We start from the raw sequence: 19,749 nt of genomic DNA on the forward strand, positions 1-19,749 counted from the left end.
CTGCCGCCACCGCGGCCCACGCCGGTGGCAGCAGCGGCAGGAGGAGGCGCAAGGGGCGGCCAGCGGTGCTAGGGTTCAGGGGCCCCTGGCGTCGCCTAGGGGGAGGCGACGCAAGGGGGAGGGGGAGTTTTTAGCCTCAAGGATGGCAGCTGGGAGAAGGTCGAGGGCCTTTGGCGGTACTACTGTAGCTGGCCACCGCCGACGTGGTTCACGCCTTCCATTCCATGACAGATATGGTGACTTGTTTCATAGCTTGGGTGGGTTAAGTACTTTATTATGTGCATTACTACAGGAGAGATGCCGTAACAGGCTTCTGAATTAAGGAAACAGTTCTGTTTGTTTTTCAGTAAAAAGGCTTCAGAACTCAGGAAACAGCAGTTTGATTTTCAGCTTGTTCTTTTCGCCTTTCATATTGCGGCACAACAAACAAATGTGGCCCTTTTAGGTTGCTTTTAAGTTTTCGGAGGGAACAGTTTAATCAGTGGGCAGGGCTCAGACTTAATTTTATGCTATGATGATTGCAACCAATGCTAGTAAGTAATTATTGTGCTGTGAGGTTGGATTAACTAACAGGTTGAGGTTCAGAGCCAAACAGTAGATGTCAGTAGTCATAATTATTTTATTCCGTACTGCAACCAAGCTAATAGCAAGCTGCACTTGTTTTCCAGGAGCATAGATTGTTTCAAAAGGGATTTATTGCAGTGTGCAGCATATAACTTGCAAATCACCTGCAGCGCCTACATCACCGCTCCTCATTGGATGGCAATGTCTGCCCTGACTTCACCGCTTCTCGCGGCGTGGCAATGCCCGCTCCAACCTCACCGCTCCTCACGGCGTGGAAGAGCTTGCAATGACTCTGGTCCTCGACTACCACTGAGGTAGCGCTCTTCGGTATGGCGGTGAAGCTGGCTTGTGCGGCCCTAGGCTTGTCCCAATGGGGCTCCCAGCTATGCGGTGCCTCTAGGGGCGACGCGCAACTAGGTCTTGACATGGTGCACGGCTATGACTCGACTCCTAAAGTTCGCCTGGCACATGGACTTGGGAGAGGCCCGGGGCAACCTGATTGCGCTTTTTGCCCATGGCCGCCCTGAGGCAGACATCAATGACTAGAAACATATGTCCACCTCAGCAAAACCACCTGCCAAAAATTGTGGAAGATGGCCCAGAGAAAAACCTACGCATGAAAAGCCTAACCCAATGGGCCGAGCGCAAAAGCCGGACATCCTAATCAGGCTTGCGGTTAATTTTCTTTCAGGCCCATGAAAAGTCTAAATGGGTAGGGAAAATTGATATTTCTCAGAAATTAGTATACAATCTTTTTGAGACAATGATTAAATTAGAATTTTTTTTGAGGGATGACTGATTAAATTAGATAGGAATGATACTCTTAAATTTTGTTTTTGACACCTGGGCAGGGGTGGGCTCGGATTTTCATAGCAGGCTTTGTTAAGCCCGGCCCTAATCCGACTTCGACATGGCCTGGGGGGGTACTACTCCAGGGCTTCATAAAAACTTCTTTTTTATCTCCAAATCGGTTCCGATTTCATAGGCCATGGGGCGAAAGCGACACCGAAAGAAGGCCGCCGCCGCCGCCGCCGCCGCCCCGGCCCCGGCTCCCGTCGCCAGCCTCCCCGTGGATATGCTAGCCAACATCCACGCCCGCCTCAGCCTCCTAGACCGCCTCACCTTCGCCGCCGTCTTCCGCACCTCGCGGGACGCATTCAAGCCGGAGCCGCCTTGTCTCCTCCTGCCCGGCGACGCCCCGGAGACCGCCGCTCTCTTCTCCCTCGCCTACCGCCGCGCCGTAGCCGTGCGCGCCCCGGGGCCCGGCCACGCCGTCCTCGGCTCCTCCTCCTCCCGCGGGTGGCTCGTCACCGCCGACGACCGGGCCCGGATGCACCTCGTCAACCCGTTCACCGGCGAGCGCCGCGCGCTCCCGGCCATCGACACCATCCCCCACATCTGCGCGCACGGCGGGCGCCACCACTTCACCGTCAACGTCATGTGGTTCCTCAGGGGACCCCCGCCGTACCCCTACGGCACCATGACGTACACCGCCGAGAGGGTGCGCCACGCGCTCTACCGCAAGGTCGTCCTCTCCGACTCCGCGGACGTGGCCATGCTGATCACGGGGCCGGAGTACGGCGTCGCGGCCTTCGCCACGGCGGGGGGCGGTGCGTGGAGGTTGGCGCCCCCGCGCGACGGGGTCGAGCCGGTTGCCACGTCCGAGGCCGGCTCGTGGCACTGGCGCAATGCCGTCGAGGACGCCGTCCACCACGAGGGCAGGTTCTACTCCATCACATACTCCGGCCAAGTGGAAACGTGGGTGGAGCGCGACGCCGGCGCCCCTGGCGTGTTCGCGAGCGTGGTGATCGCGCCGAGCCTGCTGCTGCCAGCCGACATGGAGCACCGCAAGTACCTCGTGGCGGGGCAGGGACTTGGAGGGCCGCTGACGGTCGTGCTCAAGGAGGCCACGGGTCGACGGACGTCGCCGTCCTTCAAGGTGCAGGTCCTCGACGCCGGCAGGGAGGGGTGGAAGGAGACGGATGACATCGGCGACACCGCGCTGTTCGTTGCGGTGAACGGTTCGCTGTGCGTGTCGACGAGGGAGCACCCGCAGCTCAAGTCCGGCTGCATCTACTACTACACCAAGGATGAGGATGATCTGGGGCCGTGCAAGGATGCACGCAATGGCGTCAGGCTGTTCAGCCTCAAGGACCGCAGAACAGAGAAGATCGATGGCCTCGGATGGCACCGGAGCTGGCCGCCCCCGGCATGGTTCATTCCTTCCATCCCATGATGATGGATACAGTGAATGATTTCATAGCTTTTGGGGGTGGGTTAAGTAGTTTTATTATGTTGCATTACTAGAGTACAGTTGCAGTAACAGGATTCTGAATTAAGGAAACAGTTGATTGCAACCAAGATTATCACTTGACTATTGCCTTGTGAGGTTTCTGGATGAACTAAAACAGAAGAGCGCAGTAATTATGATTGTTTATTTCGAAAGGAATTTATTGCTGTGATGCATTTGGTTTGCAGCAGGGTTTTGTGTTTGTCTTGCATTGTGCTTGTTTCAAACTGCAACCAAGCTTGTTGATGATCAAGGTTGCAGTTTGAAACAAGCACAATGCAAGACAAACACAAAACCCTGCTGCAAACCAAGACAAAGCACGACTCTTACTCAAGTGCACTTTTCTCAGGATATATGCATACTGATGTAGGACTGGAACTTGCAGAGGCACGGAGTTGAGTTGTCTGCTACAAAAGAAAGCTGCTGGTCTTTGAGCTTTAGCATCATAAACTGCATCTGTTGCCTGTCCATGATCAGGAATAGCATTTGAGCCTATATTCTTAAGAAGTTGATAATAGCATTTAATTGTCAGAAAAAAGAAGAGTCGGAGTCCATAATAATAATTGTTAATAGTAAAATAAGAAATTATATTCTTAAGAAGTTGATCCCCACTACTATGAATTCTCTCAACATGCTGCCCAACGCCTACTGCGACCTCACGATCTGCCACTTTGGTCTGTCACGGCCATCGTCGGACAAGGACATGATTACAGAGTACGTGGTAACCCGGTAGTACCTTCCCCGGAGTTGCTGCTCAATTCCATCGACTACTCCGCCGCCATCAACGTTTGGTCCGCCGGATGCATCTTTATGGATCTCATCAAGACATCAACCATGCCCTGTTCTTCCAGGTGAGAAACCACAACGATCTGCGCTTTATTCGGACGCCAGACGTTACACGAGGCACTTGCTGAAGTTCCCCCTCCTGCCCTTCCAGAACAATTCTGGAAGGTGCGGCCTGCTTGCGAATCAAACCCAATCCTTAGGCTCTGAGACATTGGTGCGGACGTCAAGGAGACAGATGGTGATGATGCCATGGAATCAAACCCAATCCTTAGGCCAATTCCCACAACGTCCATTTAATTCAGTATGACTAGCGTTAGGATTTTCATAGTGGCACTTACTTTTGGGGTTAAGCGTTTCTCTACATGGATTTACATGCACTAGTAGAAAAGAGGGCTTTGGTTCAGGCCGGGTCAGCCCATTAGTCCCGGTTCAGTCCAGAACCGGGACCAATGGGGGCATTGGTCCCAGTTCGTCTGGCCCCTTTGGTCCCGGTTGGTGGGACGAACCGGGACCAATGGGCCTCGCTCCTGGCCCACCACCATTGGTCCCGGTTGGTGGCTTGAACCGGGACCACAGGCTGCCCTTTAGTCCCGATTCATGCCACGAACCGGGACCAATGAGGTGCCTATATATATACCCCTCGCCCGCGAGCAGAGCACTCCACTGCTCTGTTTTTCTCTGGCCGGCGAGGGGAGGGCTTTGTGGTGCTCTAGCTCACCTCCTATGCACATGAGGTGTTCGATGTAATGCCCGAGCCACACTAGTTAAGCTTTCTCCTCTCGAAGCTCGACCTCAAAGCTCCATTTTCCTCGAGATTTGTCTAGGTTTAGCGGCCCGTCACGTCCCATTCCCGTCTTCACCGCCATCGATCGCCCGCGCCGATCTCGTCGCCGGCACCACCGTGGTGAGCCTCTTGTTCTTATCTTCTTTCTGAAAGAAAAAAAATTATTACTTTAGATAGATACTTGTCTGATTTTCTTACTATTTTATTGCTTGTTATTATATAGTGCGATGGTTTTGGTATCCGCCCCCGTCGGTCCTCGTCCTGTCTATGATTCGGATGTGGTATATATTATCTTTATAACTATTGGTTCATTTATTGTTTATGAAAATTATGCCGACCAACGTGACATAGATTTTATTTATCTAGGAGGTGTGTGAACCGGAAATTCCAACCGACCCTATTGTCGAGAGGTTAAATTTAGTTGAAGAAGAAAACAATTTCTTGAAAAAAATTGAGGAGGAGAAGATGATATTGGAGTTGCATGTTGCGGATGTCGTCGATGATCACAAGATCAAGATGGATGCAATGCGCTTGAAGATTAGAAAGATTAGAAAATATGCCATTCATACCGAGGCTTGGTATCATTATGCCGTTGGATCAATTCTTACATTGGTTGCGATAATGATCGCATTTGTTTTCGCATTAAAATATTTTACATAGTTTCAATGTATGGTTTAATTAATTAGATGCTCTGGAGAGCTATATATTGTTAGATGAGAACTATATATGTACTTTGGTTTTAATGTGATGATGAACTTCTATTAATTTGGTCACTTAATTATCTATTCATGATGTTCTGTAATGGTTTTTGACACACTTAATTATATATAATGCACGCAAATGAACCGGCAATGGATGTATGGTGACAGACACACCTCCGAGTACATTAAGGGCGTGCATGATTTTCTCGAAGTGGCTGAGGCAAACAAGCAGAATGGTTTTATGTGTTGTCCATGCCCTAAATGTGGGAATACAAAGTCTTACTCTGACCGGAAAATCCTTCACACCCACCTGCTTTACAAGGGTTTCATGCCACACTATAATGTTTGGACGAGGCACGGAGAATTAGGGGTTATGATGGAAGACGGCGAAGAAGAAGAGGACGATGACAACTATGTGCCCCCTGAATACGGTGATGCTGCAACGGGGGAAGCTGCTGAAGATCAAGAGGAACCAGACGATGTGCCCAATGATGCTGCAACGGGGGAAGCTGTTGAAGATCAAGAGGAACCAGTGCCCGATGATGATGATCTCCGTCGGGTCATTGTCGATGCAAGGACGCAATGCGAAAGTCAAAAGGAGAAGCTGAAATTCGATCGCATGTTAGAGGATCACAAAAAAGGGTTGTACCCCAATTGCGAAGTTGGCAACACAAAGCTCGGTACCGTACTGGAATTGCTGCAGTGGAAGGCAGAGAATGCTGTGCCTGACAAAGGATTTGAGAAGCTATTAAAAATATTGAAGAAGAAGCTTCCAAAGGATAACGAATTGCCCCTCAGTACATACGCAGCAAAGAAGGTCGTATGCCCTCTAGGATTGGAGGTGCAGAAGATACATGCATGCCCTAATGACTGCATCCTCTACCGCGGTGCATACAAGGATCTGAACGCATGCCCGGTATGCGGTGCATTGCGGTATAAGATCAGACGAGATGACCCTGGTGATGTTGACGGCGAGCCCCCCAGGAAGAGGGTTCCTGCGAAGGTGATGTGGTATGCTCCTATAATACCACGGTTGAAACGTCTGTTCAGAAACGAAGAGCATGCCAAGTTGATGCGATGGCATAGTGAGGACCGTAAGAAAGACGGGAAGTTGAGAGCACCCGCTGACGGGTCGCAGTGGAGAAAAATCGAGAGAAAGTACTGGGCTGAGTTTGCAGCTGACCCAAGGAACGTATGGTTTGGTTTAAGCGCGGATGGCATTAATCCTTTCGGGGAGCAGGGCAGCAATCACAGCACCTGGCCCGTGACTCTATGTATGTATAACCTTCCTCCTTGGATGTGCATGAAGCGGAAGTTCATTATGATGCCAGTTCTCATCCAAGGCCCTAAGCAACCCGGCAACGACATTGATGTGTACCTAAGGCCATTAGTTGAAGAACTTTTACAGCTGTGGAATGGAAACGGTGTACGTACGTGGGATGAGCACAAACAGGAGGAATTTAACCTGCACGCGTTGCTGTTTGTAACCATCAACGATTGGCCCGCTCTCAGTAACCTTTCAGGACAGAGAAACAAGGGATATCACACATGCACGCACTGTTTAGATGACACTGAAAGTATATACCTGGAAAAATGCAGGAAGAATGTGTACCTGGGCCATCGTCGATTTCTTCCGACCAACCATCAATGTCGAAAGAAAGGCAAGCATTTCAAAGGGGAGGCAGATCACCGGAAGAAGCCCGCCATGCGTACCGGTGATCGCGTACTTGCTATAGTCAATGATTTACACGTAATCTTTGGAAAGGGTCCCGGCGGACTAGCTGTTCCGAATGACGCTGAGGGACACGCACCCATGTGGAAGAAAAAATCTATATTTTGGGACCTACCCTACTGGAAAGAGCTAGAGGTCCGCTCTTCAATCGACGTGATGCACGTGACGAAGAACCTTTGCGTGAACCTGCTAGGCTTCTTGGGCGTGTATGGGAAGACAAAAGATACACCTGAGGCACGGGAGGACCTGCAACGTTTGCACGAAAAAGACGGCATGCCTCCGAAGCAGTATGAAGGTCCTGCCAGCTACGCTCTTACGAAAGAAGAGAAAGAAATCTTCTTTGAATGCCTGCTCAGTATGAAGGTCCCGACTGGCTTCTCGTCGAATATAAAGGGAATAATAAATATGCCAGAGAAAAAGTTCCAGAACCTAAAGTCTCATGACTGCCACGTGATTATGACGCAACTGCTTCCGGTTGCATTGAGGGGGCTTCTACCGGAAAACGTCCGATTAGCCATTGTGAAGCTATGTGCATTCCTCAATGCAATCTCTCAGAAGGTGATCGATCCAGAAATCATACCAAGGCTAAGGAGTGATGTGGCGCAATGTTTTGTCAGTTTCGAGCTGGTGTTCCCACCATCCTTCTTCAATATCATGACGCACGTCCTAGTTCATCTAGTCGACGAGATTGTCATTCTGGGGCCCGTATTTCTACACAATATGTTCCCCTTTGAGAGGTTCATGGGAGTCCTAAAGAAATATGTCCGTAACCGCGCTAGGCCAGAAGGAAGCATCTCCATGGGCCATCAAACAGAGGATGTCATTGGGTTTTGTGTTGACTTCATTCCTGGCCTTAAGAAGATAGGTCTCCCTAAATCACGGTATGAGGGGAGACTGACTGGAAAAGGCACGCTTGGAGCGGACTCAATAATATGCAGGGACGGGCATTCTTGGTCTCAAGCACACTACACAGTTCTACAGAACTCTACCTTGGTGACACCGTATGTCGATGAACACAAGAACAGTCTGCGCTCCAAACACCCGGAGCAGTGTGACGACTGGATTACATGTGAACACATCAGGACTTTCAGTAGTTGGTTGGAAACACGTCTCAGAGGTGACACCACTGTTTGTGATGAGTTGTACTCGTTGTCCAGGGGACCATCTTCGACTGTATTGACTTACAAAGGATACGAGATAAATGGGAATACATTTTACACGATCGCCCAAGATCAAAAGAGCATCAACCAAAACAGCGGTACTTTTCCCTGAAACCCTAAAAACCCTCTGGCGGCGATTAGGGCTCGGTGGCTTTCACGGCGCACGCCGATCCAATCGGCGAGGCGCACCGGCGTTCCACGGGGCGATGTCTTCGGCTCCTGGTGGGAAGGGACGGAACGACGACGGCGCCCTCTCCCCTCGCTCGGCTAGGGCTCGGATGGAAGAGGCGCTTGGAAAACTGGATATCTCTGAGGAGGAAACGACGCCTCTGGTGATCGACGACTCCGACGATGGATCTCCGCCGAAGTGGCTCCTCGCAGGCAAGGTGCTGTTCAAGAATCTCTTCCACATACAAACAATCACGAACGCACTACGTCCTGCTTGGGGAAACCCTAGAGGCTTGTCCTTCCGACCTCTTGGAGAGAACATGTTTGCCGCGGAATTTGCATCAAAACGTGATCGGGATCGGGTCTGGGACGGATCCCCGTGGCATATCAGCAAACATGCTGTGATCTTAGAGGAATTTGAGGACCATATGCAACCTTCAGAACTCAAGTTTGATAAGCTGTCAGTTTGGATCCGGGTAGTTAATTTGCCCTACAATCTGAGGAATGAAACGCGTGGTTTGGCGATTGCGCAGCTGGTTGATAAATCTGCTTCTGTTGTCCAAATTGATCCAGTGGGGGGTTCTTGCGAGCCAGGGTCACTATTGATGTGCAGAAACCCTGCGGAGATGGATCCTGATCAACTCGGCTAAGAGAAAGAGCATCGACCGATATGACATCGAGTATGAAAAAATACCCCACTTCTGCTTCTCTTGTGGTCGGCTTGGTCACTCCGATCTATTCTGTCCCACGCCCGGGACCAGAGATGAAAACGGTGATCTCCCGTTCAAGGCCTCTTTACGAGCGTCGGAGGATCGCAGGAAAGCTAATTCGGGAGAGAGTTCAGCACGGGATAAGCATGAGAAACAGCAAAGTACAAGAGAATCCCGAACATCAAACTCTCAGCCGAAGGGAGGACCGGAAGTGACATCACCTGTCAAAAAACCGGTGCTGCAAAAGCGTAAGGGGGCCCCGCAAGCGACTCAAGTCTATCGTGAGGTGGTGAAGCAAGCCCTGGCGATCACAGAACATGGCGAGGCCGCTGTTGGCAATGTCGATGGAGAAGGCACTCCTGAACCAACTGCTCCAGATGTTGGAAATCTGAACGAGTCTCTCCCTGAGAGGGAATCAAAGAAGAAGAAGCCTACTCCGCCATCATCTGAATCCTCGGCAGCGGCTGCGAGTCAGCCCTGCCCGAGCCAATGAATGCTATGAGTTGGAACTGTCGAGGGCTTGGGAACCCTGCGACAGTTCGTGAGCTTCGCAAGCTGGTGAAGCAAGAAGGTCCCACCCTGTTATTCGTCATGGAAACGAAGATCAGGGGGCAACGAGTAGAAGATCTGAAACCTACATTAGGATTTCATGGTTGTTTTGCCGTCAATAGTGATGGGCTTAGTGGAGGCATCGGCCTCTTCTGGTCAAAGGATGTTGATGTCAGTTTGGAAAATTTTAGTAAATCTCATATTGATGTGAAGGTCACCCAGAATAATAAGAGTTGGCGTTTCACTGGTTTTTACGGTGAGCCCCGTGTGGAGAATCGACACCACAGCTGGCGGTTCCTCCATACTCTTTTTGCTATCCAGCATGAGGCGTGGCTGTGTATGGGGGATTTCAACGAAACCCTACATGCAGATGAGCACTTTGGTGTGAATGCAAGACCGGAAAGACACATGCGTGCTTTTCGTGAAGCAATTTCAGATTGCGCGCTCCAGGACCTGGGGTGGCGCGGAGTACCCTTTACATGGGATAACGCACAGCAAGGCAGTTCTAATGTTAAAGCGCGGATTGATAGAGCTTTCGCTAACGCCGAATTCCTTCAGCTATTTGAACTCACCAGTGTTAAACATGTGAGTAGCGTGGAGTCGGATCACTGCTTTGTCCTGGCTGAATGTCGTCCTCAGGCGACGATGGGCTGGACTCGAGCACCACGCACGTGTTGGGTATCGTAGCATAATTTTAAAATTTTCCTACGCTCACCAAGATGCATCTATGGAGTCTACTAGCAACGAGGGGGAGGGAGTGCATCTACATACCGTTGTAGATCGCGAGCGGAAGCGTTCCAATGAACGTGGATGACGGAGTCGTACTCGCCGTGATCCAAATCACCGATGACCGAGTGCCGAACGTACAGCACCTCCGCGTTCAACACACGTACGGTGCAGCGACGTCTCCTCCTTTATTGATCCAGCAAGGGGGGAGGAGAGGTTGATGGAGATCCAACAACACGACGGCGTGGTGGTGGATGTAGCGGGTCTCCGGCAGGGCTTCGCCGAGCTTCTGCGAGAGAGAGAGAGGTGTTGCAGGGGAGGAGGGAGGCGCCAAAGGCTGCTGTCTGCTGCCCTCCCTCCCCCCCTTTATATAGGCCCCCTGGGGGGTGCGCCAGCCCTAGGGATCAGATCCAAGAGGGGGGGCGGCGGCCAAGTGGGGGGGAAGGGGTGCCTTGCCCCCCAAGGCAAGGGGGGAACTCCCTCCCCCTAGGGTTTCCAACCCTAGGCGCATGGGGGGAGGCCCAAGGGGGGCGCCCCAGCCCACTAGGGGCTGGTTCCCTTCCACTTTCAGCCCACGGGGCCCTCCGGGACAGGTGGCCCCACCCGGTGGACCCCCGGGACCCTTCCGGTGGTCCCGGTACAATACCGATAACCCCCGAAACTTTCCCGGTGGCCGAAACTGGACTTCCTATATATAATTCTTCACCTCCGGACCATTCCGGAATCTCTCGTGACGTCCGGGATCTCATCCGGGACTCCGAACAACTTTCGGGTTTCCGCATACATATATCTCTACAACCCTAGCGTCACCGGACCTTAAGTGTGTAGACCCTACGGGTTCGGGAGACATGCAGACATGACCGAGACGCCTCTCCGGTCAATAACCAACAGCGGGATCTGGATACCCATGTTGGCTCCCACATGTTCCACGATGATATCATCGGGTGAACCACGGTGTCGAGGATTCAATCAATCCGTATGCAATTCCCTTTGTCAATCGGTATGTTACTTGCCCGAGATTCGATCGTCGGTATCCCAATACCTAGTTCAATCTCGTTACCGGCAAGTCTCTTTACTCGTACCGCAATGCATGATCCCGTGACTAACGCCTTAGTCACATTGAGCTCATTATGATGATGCATTACCGAGTGGGCCCAGAGATACCTCTCCGTCACACGGAGTGACAAATCCCAGTCTCGATCCGTGCCAACCCAACAGACACTTTCGGAGATACCCGTAATGCACCTTTATAGTCACCCAGTTACGTTGTGACGTTTGGCACACCCAAAGCACTCCTACGGTATCCGGGAGTTGCACGATCTCATGGTCTAAGGAAAAGATACTTGACATTGAAAAAGCTCTAGCAAACGAAACTACACGATCTTTTATGCTATGCTTAAGTTGGGTCTTGTCCATCACATCATTCTCCTAATGATGTGATCCCGTTATCAATGACATCCTATGTCCATAGTCAGGAAACCATGACTATCTGTTGATCAACGAGCTAGTCAACTAGAGGCTTACTAGGGACAGGTTGTGGTCTATGTATTCACACATGTATTACGATTTTCGGACAATACAATTATAGCATGAATAATAGACTATTATCATGAACACAGAAATATAATAATAACCATTTATTATTGCCTCTAGGGCATATTTCCAACAGCACGTTCCGTTATGAAAACGTTTGGCAAACTCATGCGGATTATGACGAGATGGTCCGGAACATGTGGCAAGTGGGTGCGGGTCAGCGCGGATTGCAAGGTATCGTTGACGCCCTTTCCAATGTTCAGCAGCAGCTGGGTCGTGGGGGCGGCGAGAGTTTGGCAATCTGGAACGGAAAGTCCGAAAGCTTCAGCAGCGGCTTGACCGCCTGCGATCTGCGTCGCTCCGACACGGCCCAACTGATGAAGAGAAAGCGGTCGCGAAGCAGCTACGCGAGGCTTTGCGGCAGGAGGAAATTTGGCTAAAACAAAGATCTCGTGTGTCGTGGCTCCGTGCAGGGGACAGAAACACAGGCTATTTTCAAGCACAAGCACGGCAACGCACGAGGACCAATCGCATTACCTCATTGGAGAGCACAAACGGCCACGTTATTAGTGACCCAATGGAGGTAAAGGATGAGACCACTTCTTTCTATCAAGCTCTGTACCAGTCCCAAGGGTACAGACCAATGGAAGAACTTTTGCACTCTGTAGAGCCGCGAGTGTCCGCTGATATGAATCATTTGCTCGAGAAGGAGTACACTGCAGCAGAGGTAAAAACCGCATTGTTTGATATGGCACCGTCTAAAGCGCCAGGTGTGGACGGCTTCACAGCAGGTTTCTCCCAACGACATTGGAATGTCGTTGGGAATGACATTACAATGGCTATATTGAGTTTTTTGAACGGGGGAGAGCTCCCAGCAGGGCTCAACGATACGGCTATCACTTTAATCCCAAAGGTCAGGTACCCTCAAAAAATTTCTCAATATCGTCCTATTGCTTTATGCCCAGTTTTGTATATGCAGTTAAGACTGTGGCAAACAGACTGCGCCTCATCTTGGATGATGTTATAGGCGATGAGCAGAGTGCGTTTGTGCCGGGACGCTTGATCACGGACAATGTCTTAGTGGCCTATGAGTGTATTCATGCTATCAAGAGAAGGAAGAAAGGCAAGAATTATACATGTGCTGTTAAATTGGATATGCTCAAGGCATATGATCGCGTGGAGTGGCATTACCTAGAAGCCATGCTGGTGCAGCTGGGCTTCGGGGATCGATTCATCAGGCTCATAATGAAATGTGTCACGTCTGTCAGATTCTCAGTTAAGGTTAACGGAGAACTGCTGCCTTATTTCAACCCCTCCAGGGGGCTTCGCCAAGGATGTCCAGTCTCACCTTATCTGTTCCTAGTCTGCGCTCAAGGACTAACATCGCTACTTAACAATTATGGTGGTGCGCACATCGACAGGGGCATCCGTGTGAGTATCCATGCACCATGGGTTAGTCATCTTTTGTTCGCTGACGACAGTCTCATTTTTCTTGCTGCCAAGACCCAAAGTGCAGAACGGCTCGTGGAAATATTACAAATCTATGCGGACTGCTCGGGCCAGGCGGTCAACAAGGAGAAAAGCTCTATTTTCTTCAGTGGCAACGCGGGGCAGCCCCTCCGGACGCAGATCAAACATATACTCGGGATTGCAGCAGAAGCATTTTCTGAGCGCTATCTAGGCTTACCCACGGCCGTTGGAAGAATCACTACTGGTACTTTCCATCATATCGGGGAACGTATTCGCAGCAAAATAAGTGGATGGTCTGAGAGGAATTTAGCCTGTGCAGGGAGGGAAGTACTTTTGAAATCTATTGCACAAGCTATTCCAACATACAATATGAGCTGTTTCCTGCTGACCAAGAAGGTTTGCAAGGATATCACTTCGCCCATGGCCAAATACTGGTGGGGGAGCTCCATTGACAAAAGATCCCTACACTGGCTGGCGTGGGATAAATTGACAGAGCCAAAAATCAAAGGAGGTCTGGCTCTCGGGATCCCCAAATGTTCAACCTAGCAATGCTTGGAAAGCAAGGCTGGCGCATTCTGACCAAACCAGATTCTTTGTGCTCTAGAGTGTTGAAGGGAAAGTACTTCCCACACTCAAACTTTCTCCAAGCTTCGACACCCAAGGGAGCTTCCTCTACCTGGAAGGCTATCATCGCAGGCAGGAAGGCTTTGGAGAGGGGACTGATCCACCGAATAGGAGATGGCTCATCTATATCTATTTGGAATGATCCTTGGATCCCAAACATAGCCACTATGAAACCGACTGGTAGACTAGGGGCGGCGCCTCTGCATACTGTCTCAGAGTTGATAGATGACTACACTGGGAGTTGGAATGTCAGTTTGGTCCGCCAAAATTTTCTGCACCCTGATGCTGAGGCGATTCTTAATATACCCTTGAACAGAGCAGGTGGGGAAGATAGTTTGGCGTGGTCGTTGGAAAAGTCGGGTAACTACACTGTAAAATCAGCGTATCGCTCTCTCATGACTCGGAACGAGCTTAGTTCTCTAGAGGAAGGGACGATGACGGACACTTCATCAGCAAATAAACAGTTGTGGACCGCACTTTGGAAACTACGGGTGTGCCGAAGGTTAGGGTTTTCTGGTGGAGGGTTTTGCGTGGTATCCTGCCGGACTACATGACTCTACAGCACCGTCACATCAAGCCACTTGGCCGCTGCGATCTATGCAAGGCCATGAATGAAGACTTAATGCATGCACTCATCTCATGCTCACATGCCAAGCAGTTTTGGGTTGCGGCGAGGGATCGGTTCGATCTCCATCTACCGAGGCTGCATCCGCTAACATGGGCACGGGATATTGTGCTCGATGAGATCTTTTCTGACGAGGCTCGTTGTCAGATTATCACAATCATGCATACAATATGGACCTCCAGGAACAAATGGACCCACGATCAGGAGGGCTTCTCCCCGGTGCAAGCACTCAAGTGGATCCATGAAACCCTGGCCATACTCGATCTACCTCACCGACGCCCAGTGGTGCTGTCGGGACGGAGTTGGAACCCCCCCGATGTGGGGTGGATTACCATCAATACTGTTGGCTCAGTATTCCCAAATGCGTTCTCAGGAGGAGCAGGCGGCATTGCTCGGTCTCACATATCTTTTGTGGGGGCTTGGTGCAAGTCGCTAGAGGGGGTCTCCGATCCTTTCATTGCTGAGCTCCTAGCGTTTCGGGAAGGTGTGATCTTTGCTCATCTACGTGGAATGTCACATGTGATAATGCAGGTCGACTGCATGGAGCTGGTCACCCAATGGAGTTTGCGCGGCAACTCACGATCTATTGCTGCGCCTATCTTTCATGAACCTGAAGCTTTAGTCCTCCACTTTGTTTCTTTCTCGGTTCAGCATATCAGTAGGGATGTTAATTTCCCGGCCCACTTATGTGCACAGCGTGCTAGTGCAACGGAGGGTACGGACTGCTGGCTCGATGCGAGTCCAGATTTCCTTGTCAATAGCCTACGGGCAGACTGTAACCGCATGATTATTCGCTAAATAAAGTCAGAGTTTGATGCAAAAAAAACCAAAACAGCGGTGTCCGCTTTGATGCAGCAACCGAGAGGGAAAAGGACACATATTATGGTTACATAATGGACATATGAGAACTTGACTACGGACATGATTTTAAGGTCCCTTTGTTTAAGTGCAAATGGGTCAATCTGTCAGGAGGCAGGGTACAGGTAGACCCACAGTACGGAATGACAACAGTGGATCTGAACAATCTTGGGTACACTGACGAACCGTTCGTCCTAGCCAATGATGTGGCACAGGTTATCTATGTGAAGGACATGTCTACCAGACCGAGAAAAAGAAAAGATAAGGAAGCGAATACATCATACGATGAGCCAAAGCGCCACATAGTTCTTTCAGGAAAAAGGAACATTGTGGGAGTGGAGGGCAAGACAGACATGTCTGAAGATTATGAAAAGTTTCATGGAATTCCTCCCTTCAAAGTCAAGGCTGACCCAAGCATCCTGATAAACGATGAAGATTATCCATGGTTACGGCGCAATAAGCAAATGACACAAGCGAAGAAAAAGTGAATACTTTCTCCCGCAACTATTATGATGATACCATGCCAACTTTGTAACAGACGAGTATGATACAATTGTCCGTTTTGTACACGAAGTGCATCCAGTTTTTGCCGTAACCCTCTCAAATTTCTTGCACATGCTATGTGGATGAAATGATGATATCATGCCAACTTTCAACCTTTTCAGAGTTCATTTGAAATGCTTTTCAATTTTATGGTCTTATAGCTCAAAATAATCAGTAAATGCATGAAAAATAACAAATAAAATAAATAAGTTATTAGAAACAAAATAATATAAACTTTAATAAAATATATAAGTAGAAACAAAATAAAATAAACATTAATAACACAAATAAAATTTATGAAACTAAAATTATCAAAGTATTTTCTGTTCAAAACATTATAAGCAACCTCTAGTATTATTGAAACTAAAATTATATAAAATTGATGCAACTAAAATTATCGAAGTATTTTCGGTTCAAAATCATTGAAAGCAAAAATAATTTTCATAAAGAACTTTTTTTGTTAGAAACTTTAATAGCAAAAAGAATTATCATAAAGTAAAATAAATAAGTAATTAGAAACAAAATAAAATAAAATAAATAAGTTTTTCGTTGTAAGTAGAAACAAAACAAAATAAATAAAGCAAAAAAGAAAACAAAAAAACAGGCAAAAAATAAAAATTATGCCACCTACTGGGCCATCACGGCCTGAATACGACTAGAAACCCATCCATGGGCCAGGATTCAGGCCCGTAGAAGGCCCAGTAGGCCCACAGGCATGTACAGAGAGGTTAGGCCCGTAAGCATGCTTTAGAGAGGAGCTCGACAGCTCAGGCGCACCGCACCTTATAAACAGGTGCGGCTCTCTCTCAGCTAGCGAGGTGGGACTAAACTCCCACCACCACGCCGCTGTGCAAGGCTTTCCGTCCCGGTTGGTGGCACCAACCGGGACTAAAGGTAGCATTGGTCCCGGTTGGTGCCACCAACCGGTACTAATGCTCTTTGTATATAAGCTGGACTTGTGAAATTTCACAACTTCACCGTCAGTTCGTGCCCGACGCCCCAGCGCTGCTCCTCGTCGCCGTCGCCGTCATCGCCCTGCCTCCGACGCCGTCGTCGCGCTGCCCTGCCTCCGACGCCGTCGCCGCGCTGCCCTGCCTCCGACGCCGTCGCCGCGCCGCCCCTGCCTCCGACTCCGTCGCCGCGCCGCCCCTGTCCCCGACCACGCCGTCGCCGCGCCGGCCCCTGCCCCGCGCCCGAGCCCCTTCCCGCGGCCTGCCCCCGCGCGCCGGCGCCCTCGCCTCCCCCGCCGTCGCCATCGCCAGACGCCCCCGCTGTGAGCCGCCGCGCCGGTCCGGCTATGTTTTTATTTTGTATTAGATTAAGTTTTTGTTCATATATATAAAACGTATATTTGTATGTATGTGGCTATATGTAAGTTCAGAGCATGTTTTTTATTAGATTAATTTCTTATTATATTTATTACATTAATTTTTTTGTTCACAACATGTTTTTGTTCATATATGTATTTTTTTGTTCATATGTGTATTAATGTTTTTGTTGTATATATGTAATTTTTTTCAATGTATATATGTATGTGGTAGCTATATATGCATGATGAGGGGTGGGGATCGATATACCCCCTCCCCGATAATTTCAACATGAGGGAAGGTCGATACCCCCTCCCCGATAACATTTTTTATAAATTTTTTATATATCTAGCTAGGAAGAAAGGAAGAAGGAATGAACTAAGAAGAGGATTAAGAAGAAAAATAAGAGGAGAAGAAGAAGGAATAGAGGAGAAGAAGAAAAAATAGAGTCCTATTTTTTCTTCTTCTCCTCTATTCCTTCTTCTTCTCCTTTTTTTTCTTCTTCTCCACTTTTTTTTATCTTCTACTTCCTCTTCTTAATTTTTATCGGGAACTCCATTCCAAAATAACTTCGACATGATGGGCGGTCGATATATATACCCCCTCTCGACCGTGATAACTTATACCACGGGAGCACCCCCCCCCCCGGCCCTCTCGCTCGACCAAAACTCTCGAGGACACCCAAACCCTAAGAAAAAAACAATGTCGGTCTCCTACCCCCTCCCGCCGCGCCCCTACCCTTGAAGCGTTGCCGAGGCCACCGCAAACCCGGAATAAGCTAGGTCTACGTTTGCACTAATATATCCACCTGCTGTCATGTTTGTGTAATAATTGCCATGTTGTAATATTTGCAAAAACAATGGAGCACGGATGAGACGAGGAAGCAGAAGAGGTGTTGGGGGACATAATCTTAGCCGGAGGTGATATCTTGTCGTATCTTAACGACAATGATGGTCTGGAAGAATAGGGTGAAGAAGCAGGCTACGGTGATCGAAGAGTGGAGGAGGAAAGACATGATTATGATGGCTCCGGTGACCCAATGCTAGTGCAAGAAGGAGCCCGTGATGACGGCTCCGGTGACCGAACAGAGTCCGGCCAGGTAAATATATTAGTTAAGCCTGTGCTGACTAGCTAATTGATGCATTCATTGTTTTGGTATGTACACATATTAATTAACTCTCGTCTTTCCTCTTTTTTCTAGCCCTCCGGATCGAGCACAACTTCGGTAAAGAGACGAGGCCCAAAGAGAAAGTTGCGCTCGGATGAAAGGTTTGAGATCACAGCAATCGCGCGCGACGGCCAACCGATTGAACCCATCCGGACAAAGGAAGCATTTGCTGCTCAGTGCGGGGTTCTTGTTAGGGACAAGATCCCGATCAGCATCCACCAATGGTATAAGCCTAAGAAGGAAGACCCTGAGGTGGCTTATGTCAATGATATGCAGAAAGATGATCTTTGGACTGAGCTGAAGGAAAATTTCACCCTACCGCCAGAGGAGGATCCGGAGAAGCCAGTTAAAGAGCAATTAATCAAGTCTCATGCTCTTAAGAAGATGGCAGACCTATTCAGGAGGTGGAAGAATGAGCTGAAAACGTTTGTCGACAAAGAAGAGACACCAGAATTCTTCGGCCGGTATGAGAAGATCAGAGATCACTGGCCCGCATTTGTGGCCCACAAGACATCGGAAAAGAGTAAGAAGATGTCAGCGACAAACAAGAAGAATGCTGCGAAGAAGAAGCTTCACCATCGCACGGGGTCAGGTGGCTAACTCAAAGCCCGGACTAAGTAGGCTAAGGCTGAGAATGATCTGCTTGATAAAGGGATCGAACCACAGACAATGAACTGGCCAGACCGTTGCCGGACTTGGTTCTTCGGGGCTGGCGGAAAATTGGACCCTGTATCAGGGAGGTGCGTTTGGACGGACGAGCTTTTGAGAATACCAGTCAAGAGGCTTCAGCACTATATTGATGCAGCGCAGCAAGGGACGTTCGTTCCAGACAGAGAGAACGACGAGCGCACAATGGCCCTCGGGAATCCTAAGCACCCTGGACGGACACGAGGCACGCCAGGCTCCGTTCCATGGAAGGCTGGTTTTCCGGACGCAGGCGGTTACAAAAGCCAGGAGAGGAGGCAAAAAGTGGAGCAGACCCAAATTCAGAAGCTGCACGAAAGGGTTCAAGCGCTAGAGGAACGAGACGGCAATCGACATGCCGAAACTACCCCCGAAGCTACCCCGCCATCTCAGCGGAGAAGCAGCGTGGCTTCCACCGAGCTACTTCAGCCGAAGCATGTCTTGACGGCTCCTGCTAGCTACCCCGTGGATGCTATCACGGAGTCTCAACATTGCCACCTTATGACGCAATGGCAGAACTTCAAAGTCAAGGCGGCTGTTGGCTCTGTTTTACCTCCTGAACCCGGCGCAACCTACCACTGCCGGCCGATTCCAGAAGGATATGCTAGGGTGATGGTGGATGAAATAACGGAGGGATTTGAGGACCTCCAGCTTGACCACCCTACCGGTGAAGGGGAGACTCGGCTGGGTTCTGTTCTGAAGACTCCATGCCTATGGCGGAAGGAGCTCATCAACCTTCCGAACTGGATGCCTCCGGCGAGTAAGGG

The 19,749-nt window shown here is 49.7% G+C and overlaps 1 protein-coding gene across 1 annotated transcript; it reads left to right on the forward strand.

Moving 5' to 3' along the window:
• Window positions 1-1,552: 1,552 nt before the first annotated feature.
• On the forward strand, window positions 1,553-2,800 carry LOC109750571 (uncharacterized). The gene has a single exon (XM_020309533.1). It carries the CDS (start codon window positions 1,553-1,555, stop codon window positions 2,798-2,800), a length of 1,248 nt encoding a protein of 415 aa, XP_020165122.1.
• The last annotated feature ends 16,949 nt before the right edge of the window (window positions 2,801-19,749 follow it).

The sequence above is a fragment of the Aegilops tauschii genome, chromosome 2 (assembly GCF_002575655.3).
Source record: "Aegilops tauschii subsp. strangulata cultivar AL8/78 chromosome 2, Aet v6.0, whole genome shotgun sequence".
Taxonomy (NCBI): domain Eukaryota; kingdom Viridiplantae; phylum Streptophyta; class Magnoliopsida; order Poales; family Poaceae; genus Aegilops; species Aegilops tauschii.

Excerpts from the sequence above, each read along its gene's own strand:
- LOC109750571 (XM_020309533.1), top strand. The coding sequence starts at position 1,553 with ATGGGGCGAAAGCGACACCGAAAGAAGGCCGCCGCCGCCGCCGCCGCC.